A 19,035-nucleotide genomic window follows, 5' to 3' on the forward strand; every position below is an offset into this window, starting at 1 on the left:
TGTGTGACAATAAACAGGAACCCCATGCACTGGGAACTGCTGGGGTTCATAATAAGTTTATCTCGCTGCTAATTTGGGTTGCTTCTCCTTTTGTTTTATGTTCTTGCCGTATTTGGAAGCACCGAATAAGCAACATATGGCAGATGCTTGTGTTGGTTCTTTCATGAGGAAGACTTCCAAAGACCATGGCCTACAGCAGAAGGGACAGGCACTCTTCTTGTTGTTGCAGGATTACTAGATTATAGCATTGATCTCTGGCCTATGGGAATACTCCTGGCACTTAGAAAGCCCACAGGGTAGAATTGAGTCTCTTCATGAATTCTAAAATTATGTCAGGCTGAATTTCAAGCCATTTTTTTCTAAACAACGTATTTCTTCTTGCTTATAACTTTTCAGTCATCTTAGGTTTGGAACAGGGCTAGAACAACAACTTAGTTTTGGTTTGCCCTATAAAGTGAATGGTTTTCTGTTGTTTCACAAATAACAAAAAAATCAGTAGAAACGTTTTCCTCATTTTCAAAGTGTACGTTATGTGTGGGGCTTCTGTTATGCTTGAGGACAGGTCTCAATGGAACATCAGGTCATAAAGAAAAAACAGTAGGTTATATTTTAAAACTGCAATATGAAATAATGTGACCACCTCAGATTTTTATCTGGGAGCCAGAACTAATAGTTTAATTTTGGGTTAGCCCAAGTCTCAATAATTAGATTAATGCAATTCTAAAACAGCAATTAAAAATTAACTTCCCCTTAGCTTCTGATTGCTGTTGTAGCAGGGATTTTATCTCTTTTGTGCTTATCAGGTAGAAATAGATTTATTTTACTTAACTTTCTCTTTCTGTCTTCATATTTCCCATCAGATAGTTTTGGAAGTTTATTTAGTCTGTATTTACTCTTCCTCAGACAATGAATAAGGCTGTATGAGAGGGACAGAAAATCAGGCAGGAAAGGAAATGCCTCTGGCATGCCATAAAGGTCACTGTAACAATCTCATCATCTCATTTCCTCTTTAAAGTTTACCTGGGAGTCCCAACTCTTTTTTTTTTCTGCTTTAGCTCTGCCACTATGTAAAAAAGGAACCCAAACCACGTGTTGCAATTCTGTGGTATTGCGGTGAAACGGAGCATCCCTTTCCTTTCGGACTTTAGAAGTGTTTATAAGGGAGCCAGCACTTTGCTTCCTTCAGATCACAAAACCAACCTGTCTGGCAACTTCAGCTAACAGGCATCGCAGGAAAAGGTGAGAATTCCTTTCTTCTCTAACACTGGGGCAACACAAGTCTGGTACCAACTGAGTCAGGTGCAACTAACAAAAACTTAGAATTGTTTATTTTAAAATGTTTTTAAATAGTAGTTGTGACATTTTTCACAGGACAGTATTTATATGCTTTTGTGCCTGAAGTTAAGCACAGAGTGTGTATATATATACACATATATAGAATTGCTATCTAACAGAACAGCTGAGGTTTTGAAGTAATAATCTTTTGTATCTTACCAGGATTCATTTTGCTGGGGTGTGTCCATTGACAAATACGTAGTTATGGTCAGACCATTCTCTGGTTTAAAAAACATGCAGTGCCATTGACTTGGCCCTGCCTTGAGCTGGGACTGGGCCAGAGTGATGCCCAGAGGTCCCTTCTCACATAAATCATTTTGTGATCCTCAGTGAAGGAATCTGTGCTGATTTACAGCAGCTCCTGCTCCCAGCACGCAAAGAACCTACGATGCTGGCACGCAATCCTCATCTGTGAAGTGCTCAGGCATCACTCATTAGTGATGTTCAGAAACTGACTTTATCTCTGATCAATTTTGCAGTAAAAATTTGAAGGGGGGGGGTGAGAAGGGGGGGTTGTTCTTCCTCTATCTTCAAAATGGAATAAGTTTCCATGCAAATTTTACTATTTTTTTTTTGTCATCCAAACCTGAATTATGAATCTTCTCCCTAAAACCAGGAGAAACTTTTCCATTTTCAAGTTACAGTTTTTATGAAAGGCTGATACAGAACAGAAGGCATGTTTTACACCCTTCTGCTCCAGATTTTAGTTGATATTTCATAGTGATGGATGCCATGTAACAATGAAAGAAATCAGCATCTTTTAGAAAGTTGCAAAAGGTGTTTTTCTTCCACAAATTACAGATAATCCTGCCTGCAGTGGAAAATCATCAGAAGCTAAGAATGTTTGCCTTTTAATGAAGCAATAAACTGCTGATAGGCTGCCTGATAGGATCTGGCCTTTCGCTGAGAGTAGTGCCTCTCTCTGAGTACAGATGCAGTGTGACCTAGTTCCTCTCCTAGATACTCTCTGCTGATACTTGTAGCTTCTGATCCCATTAATAGCTATGTTGTGAGGGGTTCAAAATCAGATGACTTAGCACTAGTCCAGAGACAGCTGACTTCTGATCACAATTAATGACTGCTAGTAATAGTAGGAGCTGCCAGTGAATAACAGATTTGGAGCACATACAAATGCAAATTCTTCCTCCATAAACCCAAATGAATATGTTTCATGGCATATGAGAAGAAATCAGGACTACTCCCCTTTCACTGAAAAAGGCTAGTTTGGGAGGAAGAAAACCCCAAACCACTTAATTTTGTGGGTTTCATGTGCATTCTTTTTCTAAGTAATTTTCTAAGTTCATTTGATTTAATCTCCAGTTGAAAAAAGTCTGAAACTGTAACTTGTCAAAGGTTTTTTATGCACCCAGTGGTTACTACAATATTTAGCAAATATGTTTTGTGTTTCATCAAGAGCTCTAGCTGTATTTTTCAGTCAGGACAAATATACATTTATATATTGTATATACAGCCACATACTTGTATATTCCCGTGTGAGATATATGTTTAGGTCTCAAATGAACACAGCCACAATGTTATACATACCCAGCTATTTCTGCAAATATAGCTGCGGCATTGAATCCAGTAGGAATTTTGCCTGAAATTGCTTGCAAAATTAATTAAGCTATGCAGCCTCAGGTGGATATTATAACTGGCACCAGTTAGGCAAGTGTCAGTATTGACACCAGCTCTACACTGCATTACTGACACTGCTGTCACTTGTTCTCACCAAGGTGGGGAAGAATACAGTCCAGCAAAACACTTCAGCCAGTCCTTCATTTTATTTGCAATCCTTTGTTTTAGAAGGACTACTGACACGTACATACACCAAGAAATATCAGCTTTGTATGACTGGAATTTAATGTCTATTGATCCTTTAGTCAATGCCTTGTTCATGCAAGTAGCCTCAGTGACATCAGCAAGACTTTTCTTGCCTGAGGAATGTTTAACTGAAGGACTTGGGAATGCTTCTGAGCTCCTGACCACATAAGACCTATGCACACAACAATTTCCTCTAAGTTCCGTGGTTTCTTCTCTAAACTGGTTTGTGGTGTCAATAACCAGCAGCTCAAAATCTCGGCTTGAGTTCAGTACAAACCTAATTTCCAATTTTCTTATAGTCTAAGAGTTCTTAGCTTGCTGGAACTGACTCTCTCTTGCTATTATCCTGCCCAGCACTGGGCTTGGTTTCTGTACACACTCGGTAATCCTCAACAAAGTTTAGTAATTTGTTTTTTTTTCCTGCAGATGTCTCACCTACTGTTTGCCATAATTTCGTTATTTTCCTTTGCTGCCCTTCTGGAAGCACAGTGGAAACTGAGGGAAAATGGTAAGCAGTCTTCACTTACTGAGACCTACAGCTACTGTAGGACACAAGGGTATTTCAGAGTCATGCTTGTGTTCACAAGTACAACATTTGTTAGCTATAGTACCTTAGGCCAAGATTCTTCTTGTTTGTTTGTGAATAACTAGCCACCTAACTAGTATTAAAGTCCTAAAATGTTGTTCAAAGGCCATTTGAATTTTTGTATTAGAAACTGTCTTATTTCCCACTCTCTTGTTTCAAAAGTTTCAGTCATGAGGTCTGGAAACAGAAACAGCATCTTGTGACTTAGGTAACAGCCACAAATAAGCAAGTTGACTGGAACTGTTGGAACAAGTCCAGAGGAGGGCCACGAGGATGATCAGGGAACTGGAGCACCTCCGGTATGAAGATAGGCTGAGAAAGTTGGGGCTGTTCAGCCTCGAGAAGAGAAGGCTCTGTGGGGACCTCAGAGCAGCCTTCCAGTACCTGAAGGGGGCCTATAGGGATGCTGGGGAGGGACTCTTCATCAGGGACTGTAGTGACAGGACAAGGGGGTAACGGGTTAAAACTTAAACCGGGGAAGTTTAGGTTGGATATAAGGAGGAAATTCTTTCCTGTTAGGGTGGTGAGGCACTGGAATGGGTTGCCCAGCGAGGCTGTGAATGCCCCATCCCTGGTAGTGTTCAAGGCCAGGTTGGACAGAGCCTGGGGTGACATGGTTTAATGTGAGGTGTCCCTGCCCATGGCAGGGGGTTTGGAACTAGATGATCTTGAGGTCCTTTCCAGCCCTAAATATTCTATGATTCTAAGTGCAGACTTAATTGTCAAAAAGAATATTTCATAGTAAAACCTAAAACCTAGAAGTGGCTCATCCAACTTTTCTGGTAAATAACTTAAATGTAAACACATTTGTAAAAATACAGAGTCAGTAATAAGCAAATCTTCTGAATAACTTACCAGAAAATTGGGCTAAATTCAGCTAATCAGATTTGCTGTTCTTATTCACCCAGTGTAGCTCCATAATCCAGGCTGTCTTCGATGAATTTATCCAAAAAGGACCCTAATCAATGCGATGAAATCATTCTTAATCTGATTGTGTTTTAATTTCCAAAACTAGTTAAATTGCTTTTCCCTGTATCTTTACATTTAAAAAATATTTATCCTGGGGGTTCCCTGGACAATGCTATGATGCTGAAAACTGTGTTTGTCAGTATGGAGCATAATCTGTGCTTAAAGTCTATAAGATTTACCTTGCTTGTGCTTCAAAGGTCCATAAGCCGTTTGGTAACTTTCAAGCTACCTGGAGTTGCATATTTTCTGTCATTTTAGATTCAGTGTTTGACATGTATTTCTTAGCGTTCTTAGTTACAAAGTCTTAAAGCTCTCATTTTGCTGGTGAGGTGCTCCAATGAAAAGCTCTTAGAACTCTGATTTCCTGAGCTGCGCCTTGCTGTGGTCTTGACACACTAAGAAACAAATTCTTGCCGTTCCTTGCATGTAGAAGAGTCTCTGAGGTCACTGAGCATGATTGGGAAGCCTGCGACAGCAGTAGTATATCTGAGCAATGACACTTACGCTTGAGAACTGGTTCCACACAAAAATGTAGGTGAAGTTCTCTAGCAAAGAGACAAGAGAAGATAACGTCTCTTTGATGGGATTGTTATTTTGTTATGTGATATGTCCTCTGATTTGAAAAGGCCAACAGGGCTCTTCAGAATTACCAGATGGCATTTAAAAGACCTCTGTTATAGTCCATTTGGCTCTGCTGTAGCTCAATTCAGTCATATCCCATCTCTTAGTAATTGCTCCTCTGGGACCAGGGTGATAGGAGTACAAATTGTTCCCTGCAGAAAATTGAAAACAACAGCTACGGGCAAACACAAACCACTTACCCAGAGCTCCCATCTATCTCATTGCTTACTCACAGACTTTGATGCTGAAGAAGGCAAAGAATCTTAGCTCAGCTTTAAAACCACAAAGTAGTTTTACATGCCATTCTGTGAGGAAAGGCCATAGGCCACATGCCCAAGGAATACCTGGGCTCAGTGTGTCCTGGCATCCTCACCTTTAAAATAAAGGTACCTGCCTACTTCCTATGGTTATGAACTGCTGTAAGGTTCTCTGGGAACATGGAAAAAAAAAATAATGATCACTTCCATTAAAACGTCACCCCTATTGATCAGCAGGTTCTAGAGACACAATAAATTTTTTAAGTCGAACCTCTTCTTGTAGTTAAGATTTCCAGGCGATGGTGAGGCCTTGGGCAAGAAAGCCAGAGATTTGTTAGTGTTTTTTCTGGAAAGTAGAGCTGAAAAAAGGGCTCAGCTCAATCTTTATATTGTTAGGTATGAGTAGCTGCTAACATGTCTTTCTCTGCAATGTCCAGTGTACGTCATAGAATCAGAGTGGAATAATGAGACACCAGCTAAAAGAGTGGAGCTCACCTGTAACACGTCTGATGACACACTGCCAGTGTACTGGGAAAAGGACACCGAGCTGAAAGGAACTGGAAAGACTCTGATTGCTGAAGTGAAAGAGTTCCCAGATGCTGGCAACTATACTTGTCTGACAGCTGATACCCATGAAATCGTCAGCTATGATTTCTTCCTCATAACTAAAATAGACTCCAATGGGCAAATGATAAGGTCAATTCTGAAAAGCTTTGACGGTACGGTCATCATATGCTGCGATGTATCTTGTTCAGCTTTGTGCCTTGGAACTTTGTGAGGTCCAGAGGGAGCTCTCTGGAGAAATGTGCCAGAAGCATCTACTTTAAAATGGGTCCTCTTCACTTGTTTTACTGACAATTAAAGGCAAAGCATTACTTTTGTGGGTTTGTGAGTGGAGCAGATAATGAGCAGCATAGGAATTTGTTGTCATGGCATTAGTTTAGAATCTCCAGACCTATAGGATAGAATGGTGGTAGGAATGATTAGAATCAGGATAACATCAATACCACGCCACTGCTTTTCTGGTGGGGAATCAAGTGACTTGTTTTGCCTTCATCTCACAGACCCAGCACTCAGGAGAGAGTTTGCAAAACCAGGGCTACATGATTTGACATGACCAGGGACTGACCTAGATTTTAAGTGCTGTCATTTGGGCTTCTCCACAGGACAAGCCTGTGATATTTTGCATTTTCTGCATAAACCTCACTCATCTATGTCTCATATTGCAGTTCCTTACTGTTGTGCCAAGAACTTAGGAATTTCCAAGGCTTTTTCCCTGACTCCTGGACCCAGATGCCAGATGCAGTAGGCTGGTCTGCCAGTCAGCTACATCCAGGGTGCAATATAGAGAGTCTGCAGTGCTGGGCAGTAGAAACAAAATACACACCTGTATTAAGGCCTCATTCACTTCTCACACTGGAAGCATTCCCCACAAAGTGCCCCAGTGTGTGAAGATATGATCCACTGCAAGCACTCTCATGCACAGGGTAACAAATACAGAGCTTTGCCAACTGAATAGCAGCAATGTTTTTGTTTTTTTTTTTTGAAAGGAACAATGGCTTTGTGTATATAAATCTCTTACTGACAGCTATCTGCAACAGCTGGGGTGTGCTCTAGCTCCTGTCAATAGCCATGTAGATGTGGTTAATGTGGGCCCATGTAAACCAGCCTCCAGCCACTCACTAACTGTGGTTATATGGCCTTTTAACTACAGGTGGCTGCCCAAGGGCGATATGAGACTGTGTCTGCTGATGTACCCGCCAGCTACCAAAGTAGATGGGAGCCTACTGAATCACTGTGTTCTCTCTGCTTTGACCTCTTTGGCAAAAAGACTAAATAAATTGTGTTTTCTGTCTTTTTCCATCTAGAGCCAAACAAGACATTTTTAAAATGTGAAGCAAAGAACTACTCTGGAATTTTCATATGTTCATGGATGACAGAAAATGAGAGTCCAAATGTGAAGTTCACAATCAGAAGTCTAAAAGGGTAAAAGCTTGTACTTTCCTTAACAACCTCATAGTAAGGCTGGAACACCCTTTGTGTTACTCTCAATAGAAGATTCTGGATTTTAGGCTGTTGAGGACATGTAGAAGGCGAGGAATCCCTCTTCCAGAGTCTGAACATGTGCAAAATGTTTTGAGCCATCACTGGGACTAACTTTAATAAGGGCATGGAAGTTGCTCAGAAATAAAGGCTTGGAAATGGACCACCCCCACAGGGCTGTTACGGCTGGTATAGTACAGCCACAGAGTAACTTAAGCAATAACAAACCAGTTCATGCTGGGGAGAGAGGAAGTTGAGCCAAAAGCAGAAACAATTATAGTACCGAGTCCCTTCGCAGCAGATCCAGCGCAATGAAGGGAGTGAGAGGCTGCACCCACTGCAGAAGCCACATGCCACTGACGAGTCTCTGTTGAGGAACGCTGCAGAAACCTGCAGGGGAAATATGTGAGGGGAACCTTATGGGGATTTCCTGCTTCCCACTACTCTTGGGGGTTTCTCCAAAACATGGAGGGCTTAAGCAAACGTCACTTCAGTTTGTTACAGAAGAAACAACTGCAAAGTGTTTTATTTCGCTGAATGCAAAAATAGAACTGGATTCAGGCAGTACTTTATAGGTGGCTTTTGTTATTTATTTCCCAATGGATACATTTTAACCTTCCCTTATTTCTTCCAGCAAGGCTTTGGAAAGAGCTAAGGAACAAAGTTAGAGCTTGTCATAGGACAGTGGTAATAATGAATGAGATATCCTGGTTTAGGTTTAAACCCTAATTCATTCTGCTAAGGCCGGGGGTTGTATGTGTGTGTGCATGTGTGTGGTTTACATTGATATGTAATACAGCACTGAAAATGTAAGAGCTAAGAACTCCCACTGTCCTGCAGCTGTTGAAGCACAGCCATGAAATGATCCAGGCAACATCAGAACATTACCTTACCAACTACATGGTGTTCTTGTGGCAATGAATTCTCAGAGCAAACCAGCATTCCCAGTACTTTTCTCTGTTCTGTATTCAGCTCTCAAGGAGACGTAATCTGCAGCAGCCCTGTAGCTCACACTGATACATCAGTGACTGAATACACAGCCCAGTGCCAGAAAGAAAGCTACTGTCCCTTTGCTGAAGAGCACGAGCCAGTTGAGATGTTCCTGGAGGTCATTGATGAGGTGGAATATGAGAACTACACTAGCAGCTTCTTCATCCGAGATATCAGTGAGTAGATCAGGAACCATGATTAAGTCTTAGCTTTATTCTTGCCAATAGTGGAACTAACAACGGGAGCTGATCAAACCAAGCTTGGGAATCCCTGCCCTGTTCTACTGTAAATCTGTATCAAGCCCCTAGTTACAGGAACAGGGGAAAATAAATCATAGCAGCAGTCTGGAAGAGGATGAGGAAGTGAAGAAACAACATTTTACTAGCTTATGACCTCAAACCCTCAAACACTGCATCTCCCAGATGTTTATATAGCCTTCTTTATTTGATGGAGATGTTTTGTAAGGGGTATGTTAGTGTGAGGTGTCCCTGTCCATGGCAGGGGGGTTGGAACTAGATGATCTTGAGGTCCTTTCCAACACTAACTATTCTATGATTCTATGATTCTATAACTAATAACCCAGCAGCCTCTTCTCTGAGAACTGCAGATTTACTCAGGTAATGGTTAATGCTCTCCCCCTGATCTATTCTTACAAATGGGCAAATAGAAACTGACAGGAACAAAGAGGACCAGTTGTGTCCATGATGCCACAGGGCACATTAAAAGGAAGCAGCATCTTACAGAAACAGATGCTTTGCTAAATGTCCTAACAGTCAGCACGGCCTAAAGACATTCCTCTGTGTCCAACAGAGCCCTCTGCAACCCTCTGGGCAAAGAAAAAGAAGGATTTTAACCTGGAGAGACTGGGAGTGTGCTTAAGCTTTCATAAGAAGCATACAAGGCAATTCGTATCCATCTCATCTACCTCTCTTTTGATCTCATGGGAGCCCTCAGGGATGACTCCTATAAAACTACCAACAGTAGTATACCAACATCTACTACTATGCTGCTAATGCAAACTCTGTATTTTCTCTTACAGTAAAACCTGACCCACCCCAGTGTCAGTATGTGGCCACAAATGGAACAGTGACCTGGACCTATCCCAGAACATGGAGCACACCCAAGTCCTACTTCCCTTTGACTTTCAGGGTCAAAGTTGGAAGTACAAAGAAGGGCAACAGTCAGGTAGAGATACAACATTTGAAACACAATTTCTTGCTTGAACAGACAGTATAAATAATATAAGCTTAGTATGCAAGAATTACGGACTAAAATTAAAAAAACATAAGAATAATAAAAAGGGGTGTTGAGACCCACATGTGGCAGGGTACTGTCTTGGCACAAAGAGACCTCTTCCTAATTTTGTGAGCAGTAAGATCCAAACAACACATTCTGGGGTGGATGCAGTGCTGATGTCACTGGGGAGATAAATCATGCCCAGCGTTGCATAGCTGTGCTCGTGTGAGAAAAGTGTTTACTAATTCATTAGTAGGCTGTGTGGGTCCTAACATGGGAAAATCCCCATTTCCAAACCAAGAAGTCTAGGATCTGTTGCACTGGTTTCCTTCTGTGCTGTTTTTACCGGGATAGCTCAGGCTTTCTTTGTAGGTGACTTGGCAAATAAGGAATCGGTGACTCATTTGGTAGCATTTCTATGGGGATTGGTGAAGGCTGAAGCCTTGGGCACCAACTTTCCAGTTATTAGTTAGTTGTTAACTAATCATTGCTACTCTGTATTAGTCTGAAATCACAAAAGGGTTTTGCTTCATTTGCTAATGCTCATGGATACACATTGAAGGGTTCACAACAGCAGTACGGCTATTTGCTTAGGCTGACAAACCAAAAGCAGAACTGGAAAGAAACACACAAATCAGTGGACCACAGCTCAGGTCCTTAACTGCAGTGTTGCTCTCCTCCTTGGTCCAGCAGTCAGAAAAGTAAGCCAATGGAATTAGCATTCCAGTTTGTAAACCAGACACTAGAGGATGTCTTTTTCTACATGAAAAAAAAAAAAACAAAACAACCCAGCAAGCCTGTACCGGCAGATGGAGCCATTCCCCTTAGTGCTGACTCGATTTTAGTGGCGGTAGTAGAGTCCCTCGTCCCTGAGGCAGAGAAGCACGGAGTGCTTCTTGTAGCAGCCACAAGCCCTCAGCGGAAATTTCAGCGATACTGAAAAGCAGCAACTTCTGTCTTTTATGGTTCCCACTCTGGAAGAAGAAATAAAAAGAGAAAACCCCAGATAAACAAGTTAACCCTTTGTTTTAATGGCTGAGCTTGGGGTTGGATCACTTTACAACACAAACTCCAGTGGAAAGCGGGCTTTTAGTTTGTTTTTACTGAGGCTTAAGATTTCACAAGTCCTCATGACTTTGGTATCTGTGGGTGAAGACTGGTTCCTTGGAAACAACAGACTGCCAGTGGAGTTTTTAAGTTACGTGTGCTTGTTGCAGTCTGTCTGGCACTTTATTGTGTGTTCTGCTTGATCTTTACAATCTGCTGATGGAGCTGTGCCCTGTTCAGGTCTATGGCACTGATGAGCAGTCCATTCAGATTCCAGCAGCTGGGCCAAAGAGGAAGATCTCTGTGCAAGCCAGGGATCGCTATTACAATTCATCCTGGAGTGAGTGGTCTCCACTTTGCAGGTAAGACTTAGAGAACCTTCTGCTGGAGGAGCAGGGGTGATTCCTTACCTAGGAGAGTAAGGTGCCCATGAACTACTTCCGCTTCTTAAATATTCATTTGTTTCACAATTCCTCGTAGTCCTCACAGACATTTTTGTCTCCTGAATGTCTGGTTGTTTAATCCATTTAAATCAGAAAGGAAACAATGGATGTAGGTTTATGGGCAAAGGTAGGATTCTACCTCATTAGGCACTTACAAATATTGCCTAAGAAATAGATAAGCATTTGTTTCTTGCCAATGTTGAATCAATGTTGAGCATCCAAATGCAGCAGACAACCCATATACAGCCAAGTTCTACCAGTAAAATAAGAAAGGGAGTAAGAGAGAGCTCTGAGATATTTGCTATTAGAAAGAAAAGCTATAAGCAGCTTCTGCTAGTCCTAGAAATGGCTGTTTCCTTATTCTCTGAATTGATCAGAGTTCTCGGCCAGCTCTAAATTACTCTCAGCCCAGCTTTCCAAGTCAAAACACATTTTTAAATATGGAAATATCCTCCTTCAGATCCAACACCCAAAAGAATTATGCAGATTTTTCTCTTCTTCCTCTCTTATGTAATTTTGGGGTGGGTTTTTTCACTTAGATGTAGATGCAAATCTCTCTGACCTCCAAGTATCCTGAGTCACATTGTTGAACAGTTGTAAACTTGTAGCCCTATTGAAACATTTGAAATGAGATCACACTTCTGTCATGTTCACACGGGAACTTCTGAGCCTTGCATTGCCTGGTCTGGAGTCCTTTAGAGCAATTGAGGAGTGGCATTTCACTGGATGGCTCAGACCAGCAAAGCCTTACTGAGAAATGGGCTGAAAATCTAGATCTGAGGGAAATGAAGATAGTTTTTAGTTCTTATGTAAATTTCCTTTCTCTTTTTTTACAGATAACCAGTAAGAGATTCTAGGAGAATGGCACAGTGCTCCTAAAGAAAGCAAAGAATGAGCTAGCACAAGAACATAATTAGAAGGAAATCTGCATTGAGATTATTAAGAAGCCATGCTTACTTTTTTTGTAATAGTCTGACGTGGTCCTGATTTTGGCAGCACTTTTAAATTCCTTAGATTTTAGTAATACCTTTAGCATACATCATGTTATATTAACATGCATGGTATTTTGGTGCATTGCTGTTAGCCATTATTATAGGTTCTGCATATTCTTGTATTGCTTCTATTTATTTATTTATTTATTATTTATTTACTTGACATGACTTGCAATGCCAGATGATGGCAGTTGCTATTCAAACTGTTTCATGTGTTAATTTATTTGGGAAGGTAATGTGCTGAAAGAACTGTTTAAGTATTCCATTATTTAACTGTTTAATTATTTGATAACCTATTTATTTTAATTTACTATTATTTATTGTGTTGAAATGTATTGGCACAGAAAGCCTTGGCTGCATGCGACAGCCACGTATCATGTCTCTGGGCCATCGTTGTTGGCCAGTGTGTTGGCAGATGTTTTAGTAACCGAAGGAATTGCAAGTTCTGAGTCCCAAAAATGTTTGCTGCTGGAGTTTTTCTACTGCCTATCCTTACATCATGTTGATGCCCAGGTATGAACACTGCAAATGGCTGTTGCCTGAGAGGTCAATCACTCTTAAAGGCCTATGCCTGCAGCTGAGCCCAAGCTGCAATGGCAGCAATGGGAGCACTGGGGCGTGGGGGCAGCTTTGAGGTGCTATGGTTGGAAAAGTCCTTTTGCTGTTGCCACCTCTGGTGAGCATGAAAGAAAAAGGGAGTCAGTAGCTGAATATAACACCTCCTTAACAAAACCCCTTTCTTTCATGTCTGTGATCATTAGAGGCCCTTTATTCAGTGACCCAACTGTACCCAGTGCATCTCTTGCAGTGGTGTTTTCTGACAGTAACATTAAATCAGATCTGCTGTGCCACAGGCAAAACCACAGGGCACAAGTAGTCATGAATCTGCAACTGAAACCAAGGCAGCTTAAATGATTTAAGAAAAACTGCCGTTTATCTGGTATTTCAGATAGGAATTGGTAACTGGTTTTATCTGTGGATGTTAAACATCTAGTTAGAGTTTTAGAACACAGATTTTTATAGTTCATTTTGAAAGTATTGCCCTGCTTCTGCAGCATATGCTAGGTGCCTCCACAGAACCTTAGGGAAAAAATCAAGTCCTGGTTCTGTACTGCTTACAGTGTAAGTGCCCAGGTCTGGAAAGGAGTAGAAGCAAGTGCTGAAGCCTGTACATTTTTCTAAAACCACCTAAGTCCTGACTTCCAGGAGGGTGAAATACATTACAATACCTTTGAAGATTTAGGCCTTAACCCCTGATAGAGAATCACTGAAATTAAAGACAAGCTTCCATTGTGACCGTGCTTCCTTTTTTCCAGTCTTAGCAATTTTAGGTGGTAATTTAAGATATTTAGACACTGAAATGTGGGATGTATCTGATATTTCAGAAAATTGTTGATAATCTAGCTACAAGTGCTGTTAGTATTTATTAAGGTACACTTCTTATTTTTGCTATAAATGCAATTTACTGTGCTTTTTTTAACAAAGAAGCTAATAATAAATACATCTGAAAACAAGAAAACTTGTTTTACTTATGATATTTGAGAATGGTTTATATCACTCTTCACCTTCCTACCAGTATATTATACACTACTTTTGAGATAGTGTCTGTAGGGAGAAGTAATGTTACTGATTAATGCTACCAAGTTCATGGCTTGTAAAAGTGTACAAGAAAACACAGAAGAGCCATGACTGTTAGTCGTCAGTCTCTTCTAAACCCTCTTCTGCTGGCCAAGAAAGGATTGTTTCTTCTGCAGTCTAAGAGCACGCTGAAGTTCACTGGCCTCTGTGGTCAGGAGGTTTGCAACTGAAACTAGGCTGACATGTATCTTGAGGTCGTTGAGGTTTCTCTCTAATACTGTTGGTACAGTGTTCAGAATTAGTAGGACCTTCCTGCTCTTTGAATATCTGGGCTGAAACCCCGGCACCATTGGAACCAGTCATTGAAACCTCTCATCACCTTTGATTCAGCCATTTTCACTCCCAGAAATACTCAAGCTGAATTTACAAGTATCCTGATTAAGACTATATGAAACTAGTACCTTTGGAGGAAAATGCCTTTCTGTGCCTTGATCCCACAATGTGAGTTAAACCTCCCTGCAGGAAGCTTCAGTGAGGAAAATCATTGTCTAAGATTCTTCAGAAAAATAGCAAAGCACAGCTTGAAGTTGGCTTCAATCCTTGATTATCCATATCCCGGGCCTTATACAGATCCAAGTGCCCCTGAGTATCTGCTGTAGAAATTGTCAGTCTCCCATCTCCGGGGAACTCTCTAGATTCTATAAAAGGGTGTCAGTATCACAGCACAAATATTCACTATGGTGCCTCCATACACCGGAGATCATTTCTGAACATATCCCATCCAGTCAAGAAAATAATAGCTGATGTGGCTGTTAATCCTTGTGCTTCTGTATCTTAATTCCTGTCCTGATTGCGCTGCAAACGATCTGGAAACCTTCTCCTAAATGTCACAATTGGTAGACTCAATCAGGCTGCACAATGTAAAAATTGCCTCCAATATCCTTATACTGAAAATCAAAGCTTCTTTGATATAAAATTATAGAATTATGTTTATTCCTGAGGCAACTACAGTTATTAATCATATAGACACACAATAGGTCTTCTGCTGGACCCCTGTCTTAGTGATCCAGCATCTCCTGGGAAGTGGCAGCTCCTCTAGCTTTCTATTCAGATTCTTCATTCATCATGTGGGTTTAGGTTTTGCCTACCACACCTCCCTAAATCTGCACTGCACTGAGACTGACTAATTCCCTCCAGGGCTTTTTGTGGGTGATCCTCATCTTAAAGAAGGCTTTGCAAATAGTTGCTGTACTTAATGAGGCACTAATAGGTTGCAGTAGGAGCTTACTATCCTCTAAGTGCTTCACCCATTACAGCTGGGTAAGCTGAGACTGCTAACAGCAAAAGAGGAGGGGGAAGGCTTATGTCTGATTAGGGGTTCTGTGAAAGAACACAGATTTCAGGTCCAAATTCTTCACATCCACCCCTCCTTTCATGTTGACCTTCATCTTCTGCCTCTTCTACTTAAGTCGTAGCTTCTCTTTTTCATAAGAGATTTTATAAAAATAGAGGTAAGATTTTTAATACAGGCAAGACAAATGTGTGTCCTCCAACCTTGTTCTGAGACATGAAAAAAAAGAAAGCTTTCCTCAAATATGTCAGTTTGACTGACTTCAGTGACAGAACTTCAAAGTGCTAAGCACCTGGAAGTTAGATCTTAAAGTACAAAATAGAGTGTGATTCCAAATCAGTCCTATTCAGAGCTCACTGTCCAATTTATTCAGAACTAAGTGCTAAGCTGCTAATGCCTGTTTTGCATATATCTGTGAAGAATCAAGTCATTCAGAAACATCAATGGTATAACACTAAGTAACTCAAGGGATTCACAAGGTAGTTGCACAATAGTAGGTATCACAGCCTTGTAATTTACCTTAAAGAGATCAGAAGATACAAAGAAAAAGAATAAAGATCAGCTCCAGCCTTTGCCGGGAGTCTGGTGTTTGGTATTTTTACTTTCTAAAATAACACCTGAAAGCCTCAGCGGGGACCTGTCCCAGCTTGACAGCTGCAATTTTGACTAAACCCTTCTTTGATCTCTCTTAAGGTGTGCAAAATGGGAAACTCACCTTCCTTCAGGCAGATACCCAAATGTTTTGGCACGGTTTGATGCCTTAAGAAATACATCATTTGGTTCACAAATCTTCGGTTGAGCAAGACTTTAAAAGTCTGATACATTAATTGCACATGGGTGGACAACCCTAACCACCCACCCACAACAAAATTGATGGAGCTTGTGTTCTGGGTTGCGTATAAACAGGCACTGGAATCACTAACAGGTCTCAATTCCCACTCGTGACTGTACCAACATCTACCTTGGCTTGTGCATTCTTCCCAGGTATACATGGGGTGTGAGAATATGTTTTTTAGCTGTTCCATGTGCCATTTTTTTCAGCACTGTTGATGTCCTCAGTATGAGGCACTCCACATGAATGGGAACAAGCTGCTGCCACCAGCGCTTTCTGGAATGCAGCAAGATAACATCCTCCCATGCAGAATAAAGCAGGCACTTAGCTAATGACAAGCTACAGCAGCATTCTTGGCATCACATTTGTGTGCCATTCAGGGCTCCAAAAATAAAAGCAATGCATCAATAATTGTGACAAATGTTCTCACTCAGAAAAATACGCACTAAGATTTCATCAGATGTAACAGACCCATTAAAGTGAATAATCATGTGTTCAACAAGCAACTGCTTTTCCTTCCAAATAACAACTCAGAGAGATAAGAAGTTGGGAAAAGACAAGATACAATAAGGAAAGTAGAAAATTACGAGAGGCCCACAGTTAACATACATGTATTCAAACAGTACGTCCCAGCCAATGGAACCCGGTACAAGTCTGCCTGATGAGGCCAAGATTTCACTCCCAATTTTTCAATCTGAGTATTTACCACCAATTTCAGAATAGTTTTTAGGTAAAGAGGCCTTACCTATCCAACTCTGGGAAGCAGCTATTACCAAACAGATCTGAACACTTGTTTCCCAACAACTTTTTTTTCTGAGGAGCCAAAATCAAATCAGTGTCCTACTCTATTGTCAGTGACTGCTTTGTCAAACCTAGAAATGTGAACTGATAAGGACAAATACAATGTGCCACAAAGCCCCAAAGCAGCTGACTGCCAGCAACAGCTGACATTCACCTATGAGAATCACAGAATCAGTTCAGGTGAGAATAGACCACTGGAGGACTCTTGGCTCCCCACATCCTTGCCCCACCACCAAACCGTGGTAAGAACAGATCCTTTTTTTAGTCTCTCCAGTGATGTCTCTGGGCAACTTGTTCCAATGCTTGACTGCTGTCATTGTGAAATTTGTTTTCCTCACCTCTAATTGGAATTTCTCTTGCTGCAATTTGCTCTATTCCCTTGGTTCCTTTCACTGTGAACCTCCAAGAAGAGACTGGCTCTTGCCTGCTCTGTACATGCTTATAATGTAGCTGAAGAAAACAGTGAGATTTTGCCTTCTTTCTTTAAACTGAACAAACCACTTCTCTCAGTCTTTCCTAGTATGCTTCATCCCTCTAAATATCTTTGTGGTTCTTCGCTGTATTTGATACAGTATTTCAGCATCTTTCTTGTGCTGTGGAGCCCGGAACTGTACACAGAACTCCAGATGCAGCCTGAACAGGAGGAAACAATGATTTTTTTTTCACTTCATAATTACATTCTTACTAATACAGCTGGAAATGCTCACTGTAGGGGCAAACCATTGGCTTGTGTTCAGCTTGCCCATCAAAAGAATTTCTGTATTCTCCTCTGAGCCGAGCTGAATGTTCTCAAAGACAGCACTGTGATCTAGGTGAACCCTTGTCCTACCTGAGGATGGCAGGATGACAGCTGGTTGTCAGACCAGCTCTGTATGAAGACTACCAGGGCAAAAAACAAGCCTCTGCAAGTTTGGACGGAAATATGCCTCAAATGAAGCATTTTTTTTCAGTCAAATGGTGACTATTACAGCTAATGTGAATTCTGCCCGTTTTTAAAGCTAGGCGTATAGATACAGAGATACTTTGGTATCCTTTAAAATGGGAGGTGCAATAAATAGGTGCAATAAATGTTTTGTGACACTACTTTTTATTAAGACTTTGCATGAGTATTACCCCACTGCAGAAAGTGGAACAGACTGTTGTTTTCTGTGTATGGCATTTTAATTCTCAAAGCTTCAAGATAGCTTTTATGTTTCCAAATGCTAAAATCTCCAGAACGTCAGCTGACCCCCTGTTGTGCCGTGCTTATATTTAGTGTCTATTTGCACACCTTACAGTATGTCACATACTGTCACAATATGTCACAGCTTCTTGTGAGAACTGTATCCCTCCTACGTGAATTGTCTGGGCAAGCCCTACTAAGCTTAAGGTCCACTACTCAGAAAATGAATCTTAATTTGATTCAAAAGCCTTAATCAAACAACTTAAACATTACCAGAAAGAAAACATTCACACCATGGCTTTTCTGTTACGGGTCACTGAATAAGCATAAGGAATCCTGTCAATAGCAAGGTAATTCTCAAATGCTGAGAAAAATCTGGTGCAAAATCTACATTCCCCATTAGTTCCCTCCCACTTCCAAAAGTCCTCTCTTGCTTTCCACACCAATCCTCAGAAAATCTTCCTGCATCAACTCAGAAGACTGCAAACAGATGTTTATATTCTTCTGTTAGAGGGATGAGATGGATATTGAGGTTGCATCAGACAGTAGACTTTGTAGCACCATATTAGGCAAGAGAGTGTAACCGAAGTGGCAGATTTCCTCATACCAGTGTCAAGGAACCTGCATGTTCTGTCAAGCTGCAGTTTTATAGTTTGAAGCTATTCTCAAGAAACTTGTTTGCTCAAAACTATTCAGACGAGGAGTACCTTCTGGGTGGTTTGGGGTTTTGCTCTTGTTGCCTAATGTTGGTAATTGTCCATCAACCAGCAAACATGTCCCAAATATTCTCCAGGAGTTTCTACATGCTCTGTACTGTAGGAAGCTCTTCAGGAAAGATTTGGGCTTTCCAGAACAAAAATTTCACAAAGCAGCAGAATCCAGACCAACCCCAATTTAAATTACAGCCTGTCTTCTGCCATCTCCACTTCACAGGAATATGCACAGATGTCCAGGTTAAGAATAAAAAATAA

The 19,035-nt window shown here is 41.0% G+C and overlaps 1 protein-coding gene across 1 annotated transcript in view; it reads left to right on the forward strand.

The window, feature by feature from the left end:
* The window catches only part of IL12B (interleukin 12B), a 33,641-nt gene extending 21,288 nt beyond the window's left edge, over nt 1–12,353 (forward strand). The window contains exons 7-14 of the mRNA XM_065690785.1: nt 1,056–1,239; nt 3,583–3,664; nt 6,027–6,308; nt 7,458–7,575; nt 8,605–8,798; nt 9,662–9,807; nt 11,146–11,267; nt 12,185–12,353. Of these exons, the coding sequence (XP_065546857.1) occupies nt 3,583–3,664; nt 6,027–6,308; nt 7,458–7,575; nt 8,605–8,798; nt 9,662–9,807; nt 11,146–11,267; nt 12,185–12,188 (948 nt within the window). The 5' untranslated portion in view covers nt 1,056–1,239 and the 3' untranslated portion in view covers nt 12,189–12,353. The remainder of the gene's footprint in view (nt 1–1,055; nt 1,240–3,582; nt 3,665–6,026; nt 6,309–7,457; nt 7,576–8,604; nt 8,799–9,661; nt 9,808–11,145; nt 11,268–12,184) is intronic.
* Nucleotides 12,354–19,035: the final 6,682 nt, after the last annotated feature.

The sequence above is a fragment of the Lathamus discolor genome, chromosome 10, assembly GCF_037157495.1.
Source record: "Lathamus discolor isolate bLatDis1 chromosome 10, bLatDis1.hap1, whole genome shotgun sequence".
NCBI classification, from domain to species: domain Eukaryota; kingdom Metazoa; phylum Chordata; class Aves; order Psittaciformes; family Psittacidae; genus Lathamus; species Lathamus discolor.